At 43.2% G+C, this 20,362-nt stretch overlaps 1 protein-coding gene across 1 annotated transcript in view; it reads right to left on the minus strand.

The window, feature by feature from the left end:
• Positions 1-6,644: 6,644 nt before the first annotated feature.
• Cpvl (carboxypeptidase vitellogenic like) overlaps positions 6,645-20,362 on the minus strand; it is a 104,173-nt gene continuing 90,455 nt past the window's right edge. Inside the window, exon 12 of the mRNA XM_036180821.1 lies at positions 6,645-6,770. Coding sequence (XP_036036714.1) covers positions 6,660-6,770 — 111 coding nt within the window. The 3' untranslated portion in view covers positions 6,645-6,659. The remainder of the gene's footprint in view (positions 6,771-20,362) is intronic.

The following is a 20,362-nucleotide window of genomic DNA, read 5'->3' on the forward strand; positions in this document are numbered from 1 at the left end:
AACACCATGACCCAGTGACGGCATGACCCTCCAACTCCAACATGGTTACAGGTGATGGCCCAAGCCATGGGCATCTGTGTGGTCTTTGGTGGAAACATGGACCATGGACAACCACACAGACCCCGGCTGTAGTAGAACCATAGATGGACCTAGACATGGTCCTTAGCAGCGGCCTAGGCAGCCGAGGCCCAGATGTCACCATGGCCCCCGGTGGCAGCACAGGCCACTCAGATGAGCATTTCCCCCACGACGGTTCCTTCCTTCTTTTAACTTCAGAAAATCAGCAGTAAATTTAATGCTACTTTCAAATTTGACTTTTTCTGTGTTCCCAATCAGCAGTGTCTGAACATTGTTGCTGTCAACCTCTTCACTAAAAAAATATGTGGGGTTGAACATGTAGCTCCCAGTGCAGAACTTGCTTAGCATGCATGAGCCTCTGGGTTCACATGGCTCTGCAAAACAGAAACACTGACGGTATGTTAAAATGTATAATTACATTCTTACCATGTGGGAAATACAAACATAGCGCATTTTATTCAAAGTGGGAACCACAGAAGGTAAAATAAATATCAAATTTAAATTATCTAAGTTCTTATTGGGTATGTTAGCTCATGTCTACAATTCCAGCACTTGGGAAGTAGAGGAGAAGAATTGCCATAACTTTAAGGCCGTGAAGGGCTATAGAGTGAGATTCTTTCTCAATAAAATAAAATAATCAAAGAAATTTAAATTAAATAAAAATGTCTCACAAAAATAAATTTAAAAAATAAAATAAAAGGCTATTGAGATGCTTTAGCAGTAAAAGATCTTGCTACTAAACCTGGTGACCTGAACCTGATCCACAGAACTCACAGAATCCCACAGTGGAGGAGAACCGATTGCACAGTGCCCTCCATGTGTGCACTGTATAGACAGGTATGTGCTCAGGCTCCTACACACACACACACACACACACACACACACACACACACACACACACACTCGTAAAATGTCTAATTTCTTCAAAATGTGTTTGATTTTTAACGGTACAAAATGTTTGCGTTCTGGAATGTCACTGTTAACACCTTTAATAGGATCGCTGTGTTGCTATGTTTTGTCACTTGGGGAAATCTTGGGTCAGATCTTTTTTAACACAGCTATTAGACATCCAGTCATGTGTTCAGTCTACTTTATTGCTTGGTTTTGAAGTCCATGGCAATTGAAAAGGCCACTTTATGGAGCTGTGTGGCTCCAAATGGAAGACAATCCTCATTAAAAGAGTCACGCTAACTGGACAAAGGCCTTCTCCATCCTGTCTATCTCAGGCAAAGGTTTTGTTGAAAGTGTTCTGGACTCTAAGGATAGTTTTGCTTTTGGTAACGTGCTCAGAGCAAGATGGAAACATTACCAAACATCTGTTTTCAAAGTCTCTTGTTACAGGGTCAAGTCTTGAAAAAAGACACCTTCTTACTAATTGTGAACACGTCACTCTACCTTGAAAGGCCAATCTGTGCCTTCTTTGGAAAGAATGCAGTGAGGTGGCCCACTGCCATTGGCCACTGGCCAACAGAGATGCTGTCACAGGTAATAGGGTGACACAGAGACCTACTTGCCCCTTCCCCACCAAGAGTGGAGTGCAACAGTTTGCAAAAAGTGTGTCTTTTAAGCTGATTTTGTGATAGAGCCATAGTAGTCTTCCAATAGGATTAGAGATGAACATTCTTGTGACTGTCATTTTAAAATTTATTTTGAAACTATAACTAGGTACATACATGATTATTTGTATTTTTGTGTGAAGTATTCCTTTTTATATAGGGATCACATTTTTCATGACAAAGTACTATAATGCATTGATATGTGTTCAAACATTAAGAAACGAGTGAAGTGTTACAAAGATCAGAGGCTTTATGAAGTTAATTTGATGCTTTGGTGAAATTAATCACTGATGATGTTGTGTTTGTTATAAAGTGCAGCTCTTGGCACCGTGCTGGACCCTGAGGCACCAGAAAAGGCTTCTGTGGATTCCTCCTCCATGAAAGCCCCGTCTCTGCAGGTACCACAGGCTTCTAGAATAGGAGGGCATAGAGACCATCAGCATTCAGTACGAGTGAGGCGTATTTATGCTCTCATTTCAAAATGAAACAAATAGATTCAGACATTCTAGAACTTTCTCTCTGGACATCCCACGTGGGGTAGTCACCCCACTTGGAGAATACCTACACAAGACTCTTTCCAGTTAACCGTAATAACTTGGCTTTCTAACCCTCCCCCTTTTATTTTAAATTTTATTTTTTAATGAGCCTACAACTCAGTAGGCTTCTTTATGGAATCTTCATATATGATTTTGGCTGATCCCTTCCTCTCCCTCCTTAAAGTTACATATCTACAGATTCACCTCCATATGCCTGTCCCCTTGGAAGGGCTGGTGAGGGCGGCTCCTGGAGGCCTGGCAAGCTGTTCCCCTTCCCTAACCAAACACTACCTACTCTCCTGTGATGAGAACAAAAAATATGCTAAAAAACACCTATGATTTCCATTTATTGAGCTATAATTTGGTACCAGGCACTATTCACACATCAAGGCAGTCCATTTCTGGTGGGAAAGGAGTTTGCTGCAAAGTGCATGGTGGCCCAGCTGAGGCTAAGCCCCAGGACTCTGGCCATGCTCATTACCCTTTCCATTACATGTTTATAGAACCAAACCCAGCTGCTTCATCCTAAGAACAGGAAAAGCAGCTCACCTTCCCTACCCCTTTGTTCTCTGTGATAGTGAAGTCTCTGCTTTTAAGCAGAATGGTTGACTTGATGACTTATATAAGTGTGATGAACAACATAACATACTGGTTACTATAAAAAAAAAAAAATCACCAAGCTGAACAAATCAAGCACAACATGAGAAATTAAAACTGGAAACACATTATTTTAGCCAGTGCAAAATGTGGCTTTTAAAATCCTGAGTGAGGTAACCCAGACTGAGGAAAACAAATATTGCGTATATTTTCTTATGTGTTGCTATTAGTTGTTAAGTCAGTGATAACCCAAGCTACAATCCATAGAACCACAGAAGTAGGTATAGAGTAAGGGGGTGGGGGAGACAGAGATCTCCCTAGGAAAGGGAAATAAACAGTTACGGGTGGAGGTGGGGGACTAGACGAGGAAAATCAAATGGGGGTGGGCAGGAGAGAGGAAATCTGGGGAGAGACAACTAAAATTAAGGGGCATTTGGGGGCTTATATGGAAACCTAATAGAGTAGAAGCTTCCTAAAATATACACATATATGAAGGCGATCTAAATGAAGTTACCAAATAATGGGGAAGACAGAGCCCCAACTGGCCAAATATTGTTACCAAATGACACCTTCACTACCGGGACTAGGTTACAGATAATTGAATTTTGGCCAAAGAGGTCCTATGGGAATTCTCAAACAACCCAGGATGTTGTTAAGTCTATATGTTGCTCTTGACAAGCTAACAGCAAGGCCCCATTGCTCAAGACAACACCTACACAACTCACCAAACATGGAGAAGTTGAGCTGAGCCTACATGGAGCCTTCACCTCTACGTCCTAGTGTCTTTGGTACAGGAAGGTCCTCTGCATTCTGTCAAAGAAGAAACATAAGCACCAGCCCAGCCACAAACCCTTTGATCTACAATGGTGTCCTGCCTGCAAGAAATGCTAGCGAAATGGTGGTACAAGTTTATGGGAGTAACCAACCAATATCCGATTTGACATAAGGCCCACTCCACAAAATGGAATCCATACCTGACACTGCTTGAGTGACCAAAAACCCGAGACCAGACAGGGAACTAGGGTAAAACAAAAACACTACTACTCTAAAAACAAAACAAATAAACAAAAACTACTAACATATCAATAAAATGATTCCTAATGGCATTCTGCTATACTCATAGATCAGTGCCTTGCTCAGCCATCATCAGAGAAGCTTCCTCCTGCAGCAGATGGGAACAAATACAGAGAATCATGGACAGTCAATGTGTAGAGAATGTGAGACCTTGTAATACTGAGCCTTAAATGAGATGTCTCCATCGATTCCCTCCCCTTAGGGCTCAGAGGAACCTGTAGAAGAGGAGATGGAGCGTGTAAGAGTCATAAGGAATAGAGAACACCAAAAACCAAACCAAAACAAAACAAAACAAAACACCAAGTCCCTCTAGATCAGCATGCTAATCACACATATGAACTCACAGAGACTTGAGGCACCTTGCACTGGGCCTGCACAGGTCTGCCCCAGATGGGGTCCTAGAGCTGAAAGGAAAAGTGGACACATGTCTCCATCCCTAATCCAAAAGCTATCTCTAATTGGTAACCACTTGCAAATGGAAATTAGTTTTTGCCAAGGGAGTCTTACTGGGGAAATCAACTACTTCTAAGGTTGCATGCCCAGCAATAGATGGCCAACAGAATACAAACACAGCACCATCTTTGGAGGTTTCTTGCTTCATATTGTTGTGTCAGAGATTTTCCTGTCATAAAAACATTTTATCTTAATTTTCATTTGTACTTTATCTCTCTGTATATTCTCTTCTCTCTTTTAGCTGTACAGGTCCTCTGAGTATATATTATAGGTCCTGGTTTAGAGTCTTTATGGGATTTCTGAGAGTGCAAAAAGAGTGTGTCTCTGCATCTGTACCTGTTTCTTGCACCATTTGGGGGGCTATTTTCCTCCTATTCCAATATGTTCATATGTGTTTTATTATGTCATAATATACTGTATATCATTTTATTATTATCTCTTAGGAGCCTGTTTTATTTCTAATAGACAGAGGTGGATGGATCTGGATGGGAGGGAAGATGGGGAGGTACTGGGAGGAGTAGAGGGAGGGAAACTGTAATCAGAATGTGTTATTCAAGAAAAAAGTCTATTTTCAATGAAAGGAAAAAATAAAATTTAATTCTTCAGTGAGCCAAATTGTGACGATATATTTTGTATCCTAATAAAATTTGTACAAAGATCAGAGAACAGAACAAGCCACTAGATTAAACAGAGAAGCCAGGCAGTGGTGGCACACACCTTTAATCCTAGCACTCTAGAGGCAGAGATCTGTCTGATGTCTGTGAGTTCAAAGCCACCCTGGATTATACCAGATTGACTCAGTCTAGGAGAGAAAACAGAGCCAGATATTGGTGGCACGCTCCTTTAATCCCAGTACTGGGAAGCACACACACCTTTAATCCCAGGAAGTGATGACTGGGCCGAGAAAATATGTAAGGTGTGAGGAGACAGAAACTAAAGGCTTTTCAGCAGAAGCATCCCTTTCAGCTAGAGGCTTTTTGGCTAGGCTCTTTGTGCTGAAGCCTTTCGGCTGAGAGGACTCCTTTTGCTGAGAACTCAGAGACATTCAAACAGAGGATTTATGGAATTGGCAAGATGAAACATGACAGTGGCTTGTTCCTTTGTCTCTCTGATCTTTCAGCATTTACCCCAATATCTGGTACCACGTTTTTATTATAAGACCTTTAGAAATTTCAACAACACCAAATCATACCTGGGTAATACATGCTGAAAATCTAAACATGCTGTAGAATTTCAGAGATGTGTGTGTTAAAAGGAAAATATGCCTGGATGTGACAGTTTTGTCATAAGAATGCTAATGAGTATATTCCAAAATATCTCTATTTTGGTGCCAGGTTAGCTCAGTTTTAATTCCAACAATGACATAAGATTAGATTGCTCTTCATTTGATTACAGAAAGCAGAAAATTAAAAACTCAGATTTAAGAAGATCTGACATAACCTGCAGGCTGTTTACTGAATGTGTACAACTCAATTGAGCCAGAGAACTCCAAAACAGAAAAGGCAGGTTGAGTGTGCTCTATGCATCACATCCCCTGCTCATCTGGAGTTGGTGACATATCATTCTTCTACAAGGACAGAATTACAAGGCACCTTCTGTACTGAGATTTTGTGTGCTCAAAGTCTCTTCCAGAGACTGTTACACCTGCATGTCTTCCTTTGGGATACTCAGCTGTTTTCATAGTAATATTCATCAACCTCCTTAGAGGCTGTTATAGTTAGAATCTGAAATGTCCCCACAGGCTCGTGTTGTGAACTATTATTTCCCAGGTGGAGACACTGGTTTAGGAGTCTGTGCAGCTTTTAGGATGTGGGGGCCTTGCTGGGAAGCACCGAGGGGTGAACTCTGAAGGTACAGCCCAGCCTAGGATCCAGCCTTCCTCTCTGCTCCCACCACTATGTGAACAGCCTCTCTTCACACTCCTGCCGCCATGGACTGAGCCCCTGCTGTACCTTTCCTGTAGGGAGGCACTGAAACCAGAAGCCAAAGTTAATCTTCCTTCCCTCAGTTGTTTCTGGATGCCAGGTATCTTGGTCAAAGCAACAGGAAAGTCCCTAGTACAGATGTGTCCGGAGATAAGCTGTTTCAATTATTTACAGAACCATATGTTGTCATTAGTCTATTAATTTATTGAACTTTCTGTCCTGGGAAGGATTAGATATTCCATCAGAACCCATTTTTCCCATCCCCTAAATCAAGATGTGATTTTCATTTAGGAGAGATAAAACCAAAAGGTCATGTGTTTCGGCTTGACTTTTATTGATAAGAAATACCTTGCAAATATAAAAAGATATGTTTCTTATTTACATGACATCTTTTAAAAATCTTTTGTGATTAAAATTCATAACTGTTTATGGAAAGGAGTTTAGGAATTGTAAGGTTCCCATCCTCTGTCAAAGATGAATCGATTGATCATATCAAATGATCTCAGCGGCTGGTCGTAGGGCAAAATGTGTCCTCCACCTCGGACAATTACCTTGATGAGCAAAGACAAAGAACACAAAGAAGCACATGTTATTAATATATGGACAACATAAACTCAGATTAAACACACCACACCACACACACACACACACACACACACACACACACACACACACACACATGATGACTCAAATGGAATGAAAAGCTTGGCATCTCTGACTTCATGTCATGTCTGCCCTTAACCTTTGAGTCAAACCCTGTCCAGCTCAGCACCTAGATTTCCCAATCATTTAGGAAATGTTTGGGTCAGTACTGTTTAGTATAGGGTTAAATTGCCTGTGGCCCACTGCAGCAGGTAGGCACTTCTCTTGCTTTCCCAGAAGCACAAGCACCATGGTTTGACTGTCCGACAAGGAGAGCAATGGAGAGAAACGCTTCCTCTTTGGTTCATGGTGAGTCCTGTGGAGGCTTACTGGATTCCTGCGTATGGAAGACTTAGCACAGGTGCCTGGCTATACGAGAAATGTTAGTCAAGTAGAGGTCTTGGGTTCACGCTAAGTGTCACAAAAGAAATAAATGTAGCACAAATCTTAAAGAGTCTTATTAATAAAAACAAGTCCAAGCCAGGCATTGGGGTGAATGCTAAAAGATCAGAGAAGGGGAACAAGCCACAGCTAACCTCACATGGCCAACTTCTCAGCTGATCCTGTTTCCTCAGATTGGAAGCCTCTGAGTCCTCAACCGAATGGGTCTCCGCTGAACTGTTGCTGGAAAGCTTGACTGCTTAACCAGCCAAATGCTTCTAGTTTCTGGTCTTTACGTCTTATGTATCTTTCTCTTTCTGCTGTCACTCCCTGGGATTAAAGGTGTGTGTCACCATGCCTGGCTGTTTCTAATGTGGCCCTGAACTCACAAAGATCCAGAGGGATTTCTGTCTCTGGAATGCTAGGATTAAAGGCGTGAGTGCCACCATTTTTCTAGCTTCTGTATCTAGTGGCTGTCTGTCCTCTGACCCCAGATAAACTTATTAGGGTGCACAATATATTGGGGAACACAATACCACCATAAATAAACATTTTCTTGTCATTAACAATACTTGACCAATAATGATCTGTAACAAAACCCTAGGATTGGTATTAGAGAGATGGCTCGGCAGTTACGTAGGCAGGCTGTGCAATTATGAAGGCGTGAAGACCCTAGCACAAACATAAGATGCCAGGCCACAGAGTGGCAGAGGAGGATATTGCTCCCTTCTTCTGACTGCTTCATGTGTTCCTGCACACACACACACACACACACACACACACACACACACACACACACAAGTAAATTGATTTTAAAATGCCCTTAGAGTCAAAATATTCACTGTAGTGTAGTTACCCTGGAACACTCAGTGTTCTGACCATCATAGGAATGATCTTGGTTTAAAAGAGTTGTTTGAGGAGTGGTTTCTTCACTTGGATGTGCATAAAAATATTTGCATTTTCCTATTTATTCTAAGGGTCCATGGAGGGTCTTGAGAATCTGCATTGCTAGTAATTCCAAAGTGTGACTGGAGTGGTCCATCCAAGGACTACCTGCTGCGATCTGCATCAGTACTTTCTCTGTTCTGCAGCAAAGCAGGGGGTTTTCTATTGATGCCAAGACAATACAAGTTCAGTACAATTCCATCCTTCCTGGGTATCTGTTCTCCTCACATCTACTCACATATCCTTGAGCCTGGGCACCCTCCACATCCTTGATCATTCAGTGGTAAGGAGCACAAGGAAGTTATTTAATCATTTTCCTCTGTGATGTATCTCACCTTGGTCTACTTGTGAGCGGCCATATGGAATGAGCCAATGACATGGGACCCAGTGTCCTTCACACTGGAAAGTTAAGCTTCTATAGGCATGGGATTGTTTCCCATGGCTCCAAGTTCCCAAGTTGATCATATACAGAGTTTTACCAACATCAACCTCAAAAATAAATTTATGAGTGCTGAAAAATAACACATTCGTTTTTTTTATAGCCAAGACTCACAACTCACAAATCAAGGATGCAAGCTACTCAGCAGCTTTCAGAGGTGTGTGACAAAATGTGGCAGGGTTGTGATTACATATGTAAATGTGACAAGATTAATCTCAAGGCTCCCCAGATGGAAATAGCCTCATCCCCAGATATGATGTATTTTGGGAGCTTCTAAGCTCATGCGTTCCAGATGTTCTGAGGGGGTCATAAGTGTGCCATGAATTTTAAAAGGGTTATACAAACACTTAGAGCTTCATTCCAATTTAGTTTTTAGTAAATGATTCGATTCTCCCTGGATCTAGAGGTGTGGCTCTAGCAGGAAAGGCTTCCCAGTTGGGGCTTTTTTGACTGCCAGAACACAGGGAAACTCACAATGGCCTTATGATACAGACATGTCAGGGCCAACTTCTCAGGGGTCTTTGGGGAAAAGATTTCTGGATAGTGGGTGGACAGGGGTGCATGGATGCTTGACTATACTGCCAAGGAGGAATCTGCTCCTGCATGTATAGGAAATAACAGGCATGCACAACTTCTGTATGCAGCCCTACTCCCTGAGTAGTAGAGTGAGACTGAGGAGAGCTGACCGGACAAGCAACCACAGGATACACACCCGCTGGGATGTGCTGGGGTGAACAGATTAGATTTGGGGTTTATTTTTAATTGCAGTAAAATACACTTAACATAAAGTTATATCTTTAATCATTTTAAGGTGTACAACCCAGTCACATTTAGTGCGTCCTCTGTCATCACTAGGTAGTTGTAGATTATTTTCACTGTCCCAACCGAAACCACAGCTGATACTCTGGCTGCCCAGTCTTCATTTCTCCACAGTCTGTGGAAACCTAAGCAACTTCAGGCCTTTGTGGATCTGCCTAGTCTGGGCAGAACCTAGAGGGTTGTAAGTAGGAAATGACATGCTCAGATTTTTACTATTAAAATTACCTAACATCTAATGAGGTATGCTGTGGAATAATCCTTCTGTACACTGTGAAGATGTGTTGCTCTTACTGTAAAAACAAAACAAAACAAAACAAAAAAACCTGCCCAATAGCTAGGAAGGTAGAGATTAGTCAGGACTTTCAGACAAAAAGAGAGCACAGGGAAGAAGGGGGTGGAGTTGCCAGCCAGATGCACTGGAAGCAGGAGATGAACATGCTGTGTTGAAAAAAGGTACCACTATGTGGTAGCACATAGATAAGAAATATGGGTTAATTTAAGATGTAAGCATTAGTTAGTAACAAGCCTAAGCTATTGGCCAAGCATTTATAATTAACAACACATCTCTGTATGGTTATTTGGGAGCTGGATGGTGGGGTAGAGCTGACTGATGGGACAGAAAGCTCTGACTACAGAAGAGGCTTCAGAAGGGAATGATACCAGGACCATCAGCTTAGACAAAGGATGGTGTAGGTTCATAGGGAAGAGTGGGAATGGGAAGGAGGTGGCGGTGCCAGAGCTGAACCAATGAAATCAGGGATTGATCAGATACAAAGGCAACTGACAATTGTCCTTCACTGCTGCCTCCTCTTAGACTTCTGACCTGAGCAGATTTGCAAGGATAGTAATTATCCAGGACAATGAAAAGGGGACCCATGGTAGATACAAGAAGTAGGATGGGTTGGAGGAGCCCAATGTCCATGACAAACTGATGCACATGAGACACCTACTTGTTAGGCTTTCAGATTTAAACAAGTTCTTTTACTGTTTTCATTATACACTCTAGCTGTGAACTCTTGGCTTCTAGCTTCCAGATAGTAACTAAAGGTGAAACTAAGATAAATATACCCTCGGGAAAAGACACATTGAAAAGAAAAAGTAACTGAAAGTGAGAGTCAAAAACCCAGCCCCAGATTGTCAGCAGACACCTTTGACTATGAATGAGGCAAGACTGTCCAAGAAAACCAGAGCAGAGATCAAGGCAGGGATGCTTCAGCAACACACACACACAGGAGGAGTTTCCTGTTGTAAAACATCAGACTAGCAATGACTATTGAACAGTAGGAGAAATGTGGCTTCCGGGTGCCTTAGTGGATCCAAATGTCCACAACACAGTATCATCCGTATGTTCCTGGAGAAATCCAGCTGGAGCTTTGGTGTGAGTGTTGTCTGTTGTGGACTCAAGAGAAAGCTGACCTTATAGTCTTAGGGGTATGTGGAAAAGCAAAACTCAGTGAAAACCTCCAAAGGGGCAAAAAAATGGAGGCTTGGCACTGGGAAACAGCAGACTTTCTGTTAGATCCGTGAGTGCCTGCAGACGGAGAAAGAGCTGGAGATGGAAACCCTCAATAACCCCAGCAGCCAGCTCCATTTAAATACTCTGACCACTGAGCCCTTCTTCAGGCATGCTCACACAAGGTTCACATATAAGCATGCGGGTGAACACATACATACAATACATACATACATGTATACACACACACACACACACACACACACACACACACACACACATATATATATATATATAAAACATAACTCTTAATAAAAAGATTTCCATGCATTGCTAACTGAAATTGCAAACTTAACAAATGGCATTATAGTAGTTTATACATAGATGAAAACATATTAGGAACAGAAGTTTATGTTTCTGGGTGAGTCAACAACATCCAGACAGAAGTATGGTGAGCAGCAGTATAACATTACAATGGAAAGGCCAGGAGTCTCCAAAGCATCCGATCCTTCTTGGCTGGACTTTGAGAACAAAAACTAAGTAAGGGACAGGGCAAAGGAAACAGAAACATTTAGAGATACTGGTTGATAACTGTCCAGACTTGATAAAAACTACCTGTTCTCAGTCTTGAGAAGCTCGACAACCCTAAATAGGTAACTACAGAGAAAACGACATCTAAGCACATCACAGGATACTGCTGGAACTGCAGACAGGAACAGGAGAAGCATTCAAGAATGCCAATGCTCTTGCAGAGGAGCAAGGTTTGGTTCCCAGTACCTACAGCACAGCACAGAGCCGCTTGAAACTCCAGTTCCAGGGGAACTCATTGCCTATGTTGACATTCCTCAGGCACACACATGGTACACACACATTCACTCAGGCACACACACACATATGGTACACACACATTCACTCAGGCACACACACACATATGATACACACACATTCACTCAGGCACACACACACATATGGTACACACACATTCACTCAGGCACACACACACATATGGTACACATACATTCACTCAGGCACACACACACACACACACACACACACACACACATATACACACACTAAAATTCTTTTAAATGTTTCACAGGAAAAGAAGGAAGAAAGTTAATTACAGAAATGATGAAAACTGGAAGATGATGAGAAAGTGTCTTCAAAGTTCTGCAAGGGTTGCCAGTCTAGCGTCTCAGTACACATGGAGACCTCACTGAGACGTTTTCAAGGAAATGGGAGACTGAAAAACACTTTGGCCAACAAAATCTAAAGGTCATTTATCAAACATAAGGAAAATGATCCCTAAAATGATGGGCAAAAATAATGAATGTTCTTACCATAATAATGACAAAAAGTGTCACTTACACAAAGGTAGTGCAAACCGAGAGAAAACAGTCCAAGGTACCCTTGCATGCCTGGAAAGTTACAAATATGCCACTTCACATGTATTTCTTAAATTGGGATATCTGGGCATAATTCTTAGGTAAATATTAAGTGAGTAGAGGATAAAAGCATATGTTATTAGCAGATTATAATAGGGAATATGACAGCTCTGAAATAATAGATGGACTAAAAGGATGCAAAGAGAACACAGAAGAGCTATCACACATGAGGTGAAAACTAACTATGATGACTTATTTAGAAAGAAGAATTACGATTCACTCGTCAGGAGTGGAAAGAGTTATCGTCAATGGTGTTTTGGTTCCCATGTTAGGGGTCCCTCTGGCTCATGCAAACAATCTGAACGAAAGGAAGCAGCTTGACTGTGGGCTCAAACCTCCATCAGCTCGGCTTAACTACTCGGTGATCTTACCCCTCCACTTGCCAGCGCTATCACCCATCCCATTCTCTCTCTGCACCCCATCTCCCCTTCTCCCCACAGGTAGTGCCAAACCCCTTCATCGCTCTACACACCAGTGACAAGCAGGCAAGACCTTACTTGCTGTAGCAGAATGGCAAGAAACTGTTCTGGCTTTTCCCCTTGTAGGAACTCACTTTACAACTCAGCGTTTGGCGCAATTAAAAAGTAACTGAAACGTCCTTCCTCGTTTGGCCTTTCTGAATCCAGTTTTTGTATCTGACATCCACAGGAGGGAAGAAAGCACAATCCAGTCCATTATTTCCCAGTATCTTACTTCAGGATCTACTCTTGTTGGTTCTTTGGTGTGAGGGCTGGGGTAGGGATAGGGCAGAGGCTAAGCAGCCAGTGCCCTCCAGCAGTGGGGATGGTTCAGTATCTTGGATAGCATGCAACATGAGCCAGCCAATCCACTCAGGCTCTACTTCCTGCAAAAAGTTAGATGGAGTGGTTCTCACAGGGCTGTGCTGGGCCTTTCCCACTGACTCAGAAAAGCCCATTAGATATAGAATCAGTAACATGAAGTTAGCTGAGGTCGAAGTGTCACTGCAGATCCTGGCAAACAGTGCAAATGAAAGCCTTTGACATACGGTCAGACAAGGATTCTCTTACATTTTTGTCTTTCCCAGACCAACAGGGAACATGCTGGCAGGCTTCCTCTTTTCCAAGGTAAACTCGAGCGCCATGGTTTGAATATGAAGTAGTCTCCAAACACTCGTGTTGAAGGTTAGGTCCCTGGCCCTCAGCACTACTGGAAGACAAGAAAGCCTTTAAGAGGTCTCAGGGGAAGGAAAGGTCACTGGAGGCGCGGCCTTCTAAGAGATATTAGCTTCCTTCCTGTTTTCTTGCTTCCTGCTCACTGTGAAGGAAACAGCTTTGTTTCACCATACTCTCTTGCCACAGTGTGTTACTTCACCACAGGCCAGAAGGTGACTAAGCGGCTGACCCCATTCAGGGACCATGGACAGTGTGACCAAAATGACCTGGCTCAGCAGTCAAGAGCAATGGCTGCTCTTCCAGAGGACCTGAGTTCAATTCCCAGCACCCACATGGCAGCTCATAACTGTCTGCCACTCCATTTCCAAGGAACCTGACACCCACACACAGATATACATGCAAGCAAAACACCAATGCACATGAAAAGAAATAAATCTTTTCAAAAATGACCTTTGCTCCTTTCCACCAGCTCTTCCACTGTGTTTTTGTCACAGTGACAGAAAGCCACCGCCACACAAAGAAACAGTCATTGAAACATAAATTACAAGGCCCCAAACTTCGATGAAACCTTGCCTCTGGAAATCAGATGGGCTAGATTTCAAATATTTGCAGAAAGATGAGAAGGCCTGCTGCCTGCTTGCCTATACCTGCCCCATGCTTTCTGCTGTAACTGGCAATAAGAAGATTCAAGCCTTCCCAGCAGGTCCTGGCTCCTTGATTCCGCATCAGAGTATTCAGCCTGCTCCAAAGCTGGGCTGTTAGGGAAACCTCAGACCAGACAGGATATTTGGATTTAACTGTATTATCGACCCACAGTCTACAGGGATCCCAGAACCCACAATTGTTCCTGAAATAAAACATTTGACCGATGAGCCCCAAACTGTAAGAAGATGTAGTTCCTTGGTCCTGCTGACAGCATGGCAGTCACCTCTAAGACAACTTCGTGTCATTTTGCCCAGAACCAGGCCACCTCCCTCTCCCTCCACTTTCTCTCTCATTTGTTTGTTTTCTGACTCTGTTTAGCACTCCCATAGAGATTTTTGTGACTGTTGCTTATGCTTTGAATCCAAACAATAAAAAGTTACTGTTTAAAAAACAAACCCAATTCTTTCTTGCTACTGATATACCATTAATTTTCAAAACCCATTCTCCATGGGTAGATAATTCTTTAAATGTTATATTTCTTAGTATTTATTCACCTCCCATTTAATGAAATGGTTCTCTTTCAAATTTCAATAGATTATTAAAAACCACTCAACAGATAAGAGAAAATTATGCTTTGTTGCCTAGCTGTAATACATCAATAAATAGATCTGCTAGCCAATGTATATTTTAATCATACAATAAATTAGTTCCCAGAGTATTAACTAAGTGCAATTTGGACAGCTTAATTTAGAAGCATTGTTTTTATGCTAAGCAGCCCTCTCTAATGAAAAAGAGCCATGCGAGTTAAGAAGGCTTGCTGGCAAACCCTTGGAGTCAAATTGGTGTAGCTATTGTTTATTGTTTCCTTTGTTTTCAGGAAGCAAGCTGTGTGGAATTTTTTTTTTTTAAGGAAACCAACAAAAATCAAGAATCCAGTCTTTGAAAGGAGACGACGCTGTGCTCAGCCGCAGGATAATGAAGCCTGCAAGTTCTTTCATAACTTCGTGTTCCAGAATAGTCTTTGTGGTTGTTTTTTGTTTTTGTTTTTGTTTTCCTTCTTAGGGAAGACAGAAGGGAAATGGTCCATGGCTGGAATAATGCAGTCCTTAGTGGGAACAGAATGGCTCTGAATTCTTCATTACCTCTGCTATCTAGTCCATTGCCTGGAAGACGACGCCCTGCCCTATCTCAGTGCTCAGAAGCCGTCGCACTCACTGGGGAATGAATTAAAATGCACACATGCAGGAAAGGACAAGAGAGGGAGGGAGAAGGGATGGGGAGAGGAGATGGGTCTAAGGATGGAATTGAAGCCAGTTTGATTTGAATCCACTGAACATTCATTCACTCAGTGCCAGGGTCTGTGGCAAGAGGTGTGCAAACGGAGCCAGGACACAATAGCTCAGCCTCAAGCAGCTTGGTGTCCATCAGAAGCTGACAATCACGGTGTCCAATGTAGTACATGCAATAGGGGTGTACCTATCAGAGCCACGAAGAAAGAGCTATGCTGAAGGGTAGAATCAAGGAAGGATGGGAACTGAGTTTTAATAAGCAAAGGGGGGATGTTTCAGCAGCCAAAGCAGCAAGCGCCTTACCAGGTAGGTGTGGGAACACTGGGGGCCTTGCTGGGCGCCTGCAGGGAGTGACTCGGTATGTTGCTTTGCATCTCAGGGTTCTAACTGGGAAGGTGGGGAGGAGGATTGAGGCCTGAGCAGGTATCTTTGTTAGGCTAAGCAGAGTTTAGACTTCAGCCAAGGAAACCAGTAAGAGACTTTACACAAGGAAAAGACAGGACCAGACTTGCAGTTTGGAAAAGTACTGAGACAAGGGTCAACTGATGAGTTAGCATCAGCTGAGGGGCTCCTGGGAAAGGAAAGAATTGAACAATAGAAACTGAAAACACAAATACTGAAATTCTCTTAAATGGCATCATTTAGAACATCGCCACAAGGCAAACAAGAGTTTCACTTGGGAATTTTCAGTGTGGGAAAGCCCTTATGGTTTCTAATGCTCCCCTAAACACTGTACTATTTTTATTGCTTTGTATGAATGCAGTGTTATGCTTTTTAAGTGGTTCTCTGTGGTTTCTATGAGGAGCATTAGGGGAAGAATCAAATCAGGCCAATGAGCAGGAGACTACAGAGCAGATGTGAGAGACGCCAGCTGAGGACCGGGAGTCGGGGAGCAGACAATGATGGCTCCCCTTCATTTTCTGGTAAGACTATGGCAAGGCAGACTCATGGCAGAGCAAACCAGTTGAATCGTGGCTCCTCCCTGTCTGGCAGACAGGTGATGAAAATGAGGATTCTGTGAGAGAAAGAATCATGTTCTCTCTGCTGTTACCTAAGGCTGAGTTGGAGCTGCAAGGCACCGCTGAAACCTGGTGGTTTGACTTGTTATCCCTTATTACAGAGCCACTGGCAGGTGGAGTTGAAGAGGTGCTGAAGGAACATATTTCTGATTTTTTTCCTGAAGTCAGCTACGGCAGGGGATATGTTGAAAGAAACCCACATCTGAAGCCCCCTGGAAACATGGGTATGCCACAGTGGGTGCAGTTGGTAGGGACCAGAAAAGCAGAAAGCAGAAGGCAAGAGCAAGGGAGCACTAACCACAAACACCAAGACCCAGAAAAGATGCGAAGGCCTCCCTCACCTAACAAGCCCAGGTAAGTGAAAGATAACAAGGAAAAAGACACAGTGTTCAATAACCCAACCTCTTAGACCTCAAGGACACCATCCGTGTGGAAGATACATGTAGTCTAGTTTTGTTAACACAGGTGCAAAGAGTTGTTGGCAAGAATGTTCACAGTGAGACCAACTGTAGACACAAAGTCTCAGGAGAAGCCTAAGGACTGGCCAGCAGTAAATGGGGTGAATAATGTAATTGTATTGTGTAGCGAAAAAGAACAGTGAGTCCAAGCGCATCGCCATGGGTGAATCTCACCAGGGCAGGCTGGCACAAAGTTATGTCATCACAAAATACACACTGAGCAGTTCCTTTCCGTGAAATTAAGCATAGAAGGAACCAAATGTATACTTATAGGGAAAATGATATATTTGTAAAGGATTATTATTATTATGTTGTTGTTGTTGTGTTTTGTTTTTCGAGATAGGGTTTCTCTGTGTAGTTTTGGTGCCTTTTCTGGAACTCACTTGGTAGCCCAGGCTGGCCTTGAACTCACAGAGATCCGCCTGGCACTGCCTCTCGAGTGCTGGGATTAAAGGCATGCGCCACCACCGCCCGCCCGTAAAGGATTATTAATACAAATGAGCAAAGGAAGAGAATGACGAACTCAAAACACAAGACAACATTTTCTGTCAGGAAGGGGGTAGGGAGGGGGTAGGGCAGGGAAAGCCAAGATACTGGAATGCTGGATTTCTTAAACTGGCCTTCAAGGATAATGGCATTCACCTCTGGTCCACCTCACCTTCCATAGACATCATTACTACTGAGTATGCATTCAATATTTAATTTTAAAAGGGAAAAAGGAAAACTGCCTACTGATGCAGCCAGGCTCACAACAAGGAATCTGGAGGAGACCTAATATGCTATCTGATATGCTTTTCTCTTCTCCCAACATAGAGATGATGGGGTCAGGGCCCCTGTCTCAACACAGTGGGTGGGAAGGACACAGAAAAGCAACGGAGCAGAAACTAAAGTTGAAGGTCCCCTTGAGGTCCCCTTGTGTAGCAGCTCCAGGAAGGCCAAGCTGCCAGAACCTAAACCCTGGGACTCTGGCCGCTGTGTAACAAAATAAATATTAGGAACAAAAATAAATAATAAGATCTCCACACTGGACAGCCCAGGCCCAGGAAGCTTGCTTTCTTGTTTTGAAGCCTGCTTGCTGCTTGCTACAGCTAAGCTCCTACATTTCCCTTCTTTGTTTCCATATGTTAGGAATTTGGTACAAATGAAAAGAAAATTAAAGACTGGCTGCTCTTCACTTAGTGTCAGCAGGGATGTTTCAGACCATTGTTGAACTAGAAGGGACTCGATGCTTTGGAAATAGTTCAATGCTGGAGCCTGGCATGGTGGTGCACATCTGTAACCGCAGCTCTGGTGAGGTAAGAGGAATGTAAGTCGGAGGCCAGTGTGGGCTGTATAGTGAGTCCCTGTCTCCAAACAAACTACTAAAGGAAAGAGAAAAGGAAGAATGCATTGCTCAATTTAGACAATGTGAATGGCAGACATCACCTCAGCTGTCCCTACTTCTGACTCAAAGCTGGATGTTTTCCCTGTCACAGGGAAGCAATAACCAGACACAGCTCTAAGTCAACCTGATAACCATTCCTGAAGTAATTTAATCATTTGAACTTTTAACACAATATCAATAAGTGCCCCCACGAAGATGAGAAGAGCTTCCTGGCCTGGGAAAACAGATGAATGCAGGAAAGGCTGCTACGAAGAGGAGGGGCCAAGTACCACAGGCTCACCAGGTGTTGAGTAATCAGTGAGCATTAGTTCCATCATCACGGTACCTAATCTTCCCATGATTTTTTCCTCTTCTTTCTAAAACTAAATCATTTTAAATGTATAAATGTACACTCAATAGCAATAATGCATGTGTAAGGGAAAACAGATCAGAGAAGAACACCATTACCCTTGCCAGCAAGTTTGAGAAATCGAATGTGTCAGAGGTGAGGACCCACTTGGACAGGCTAAGTAACTTACCTGAAGTTGCACTGCTAGGGAGTAGAGCAGGGACCTAACCGGGCGCATGCCAGTGAGGGACGGATCTCAGCCACTGTCCCATGCCCTCTGCGTCGTTGATCCCCAGTGCTCTGCTCTACAATGTACATCCTCTTTTACCTCTCTGCCTAACCACAGGCCCACAGGGACAGGCCAAGTGACCACAGCCCAAAACCTCAGAAACAGAGAACCAAACTGCTGCCCTTCTCCATAGTTTCTCTCAGATATTTGTTACAAGAAACATGAACACATTGCATCTGTCCTTTTAACCCCTCCCCTACAGTGTTAGCAGAATATGCAGGTAACAGGAGAAGTGGGTAGGATCACTGGGGAAATAATTAACTTCTCAGCCTTGGGCCACCAAAGCTAGGCTGTGATTTGGGTTTGGGAGACTCTATACATTATTTCAATAATTCAAAACAAATTTAACACATGGGTCCCTAATCTTTTATGTGGGGGTGTTTTGGGTCCCTTTGTCTATCTGATATAGCCATAATGTTTTAAAATGGGGTGAGGGTGGGCTTTATATCTGCAGGGGATAGAGTTTTAGGACCTTCTAGGGATAGCAAAATCTATGGATGCTCAACTCCCTTGACATGAAAGTGTGGTTATGGCTAATATCATTATGCACACACTTCTGAACACGCTAAATCATTTGTAAACTAGTTAAAATGAAAGATTCCCGGGGGGGATCTTCCCTCAGGAGAGACCCCGAACCCAAGGAACACACCGAAACCATCCATCAGATGCAAACAGCAAGAGGGTTTATTTGAATACACAGGTACCTGGGGCGACAAGTCTCTTGGAGGACTTGTGCGCCTTCCTAGGGTAAGGGGGACTTTTTTATAGGATCCCAGGGGCAGAAGCACGGTTACAGAAGCGAGAAGCATAGTTACAGGGTTCCCATTGGTTGATTCAAATAAGGCCAGGGTGAACTTGGGGACATATGCTTAATTTTCGGAAATTTGGTGTGTGCGGCTGACTTGGCCTTGTCTAGGGCACAGTGGTGTTTTCCTAGCCCAACTGTCTATTCCCCAAGGCCAGGTGGCCCATCATAGATATCCTGTTTTGACTCAATGGTTTCTCTCCCAAGGCCGGGTGGCCGACTATAGTTATGAACTCCTGTTTGGCCTTCTTCCCCTGAACCGCAGATATCCTGTTCTTTATGTTTAAGCCTTGCAAAATGGCGTTACAGCAGTCAAGCTAAAGCTATTGTAGGGGATCTTTCAAAAACACTGTCATTTCTTACTGTTTTCATTTCTGTGACCAAACACTTGACAAGAAGAAACTTAGGGGAAGAAAGATTTATCTAGGCTTACACGTTCATGGATGGTTGGTCACGGCAGTAGGACTTGCTCCCTCTCCTGGCAGCCTGACTTGTCCTAATTACATCTCCTCAAAGCAGGAAGCAAGGGGGTGGGTGGATCTGGACCATAAACCCTCAAGATCACCTAGCAACCTTCTAAAACAGCACCAGGGTCCTGGATTGGAGATCATGTTCTTCGGAATCACAACATTCCCTCCAGACTGAAACAGGAGGGGAGGGTAGACTCAG

This window comes from Onychomys torridus, chromosome 3, assembly GCF_903995425.1.
Source record: "Onychomys torridus chromosome 3, mOncTor1.1, whole genome shotgun sequence".
NCBI lineage: Eukaryota > Metazoa > Chordata > Mammalia > Rodentia > Cricetidae > Onychomys > Onychomys torridus.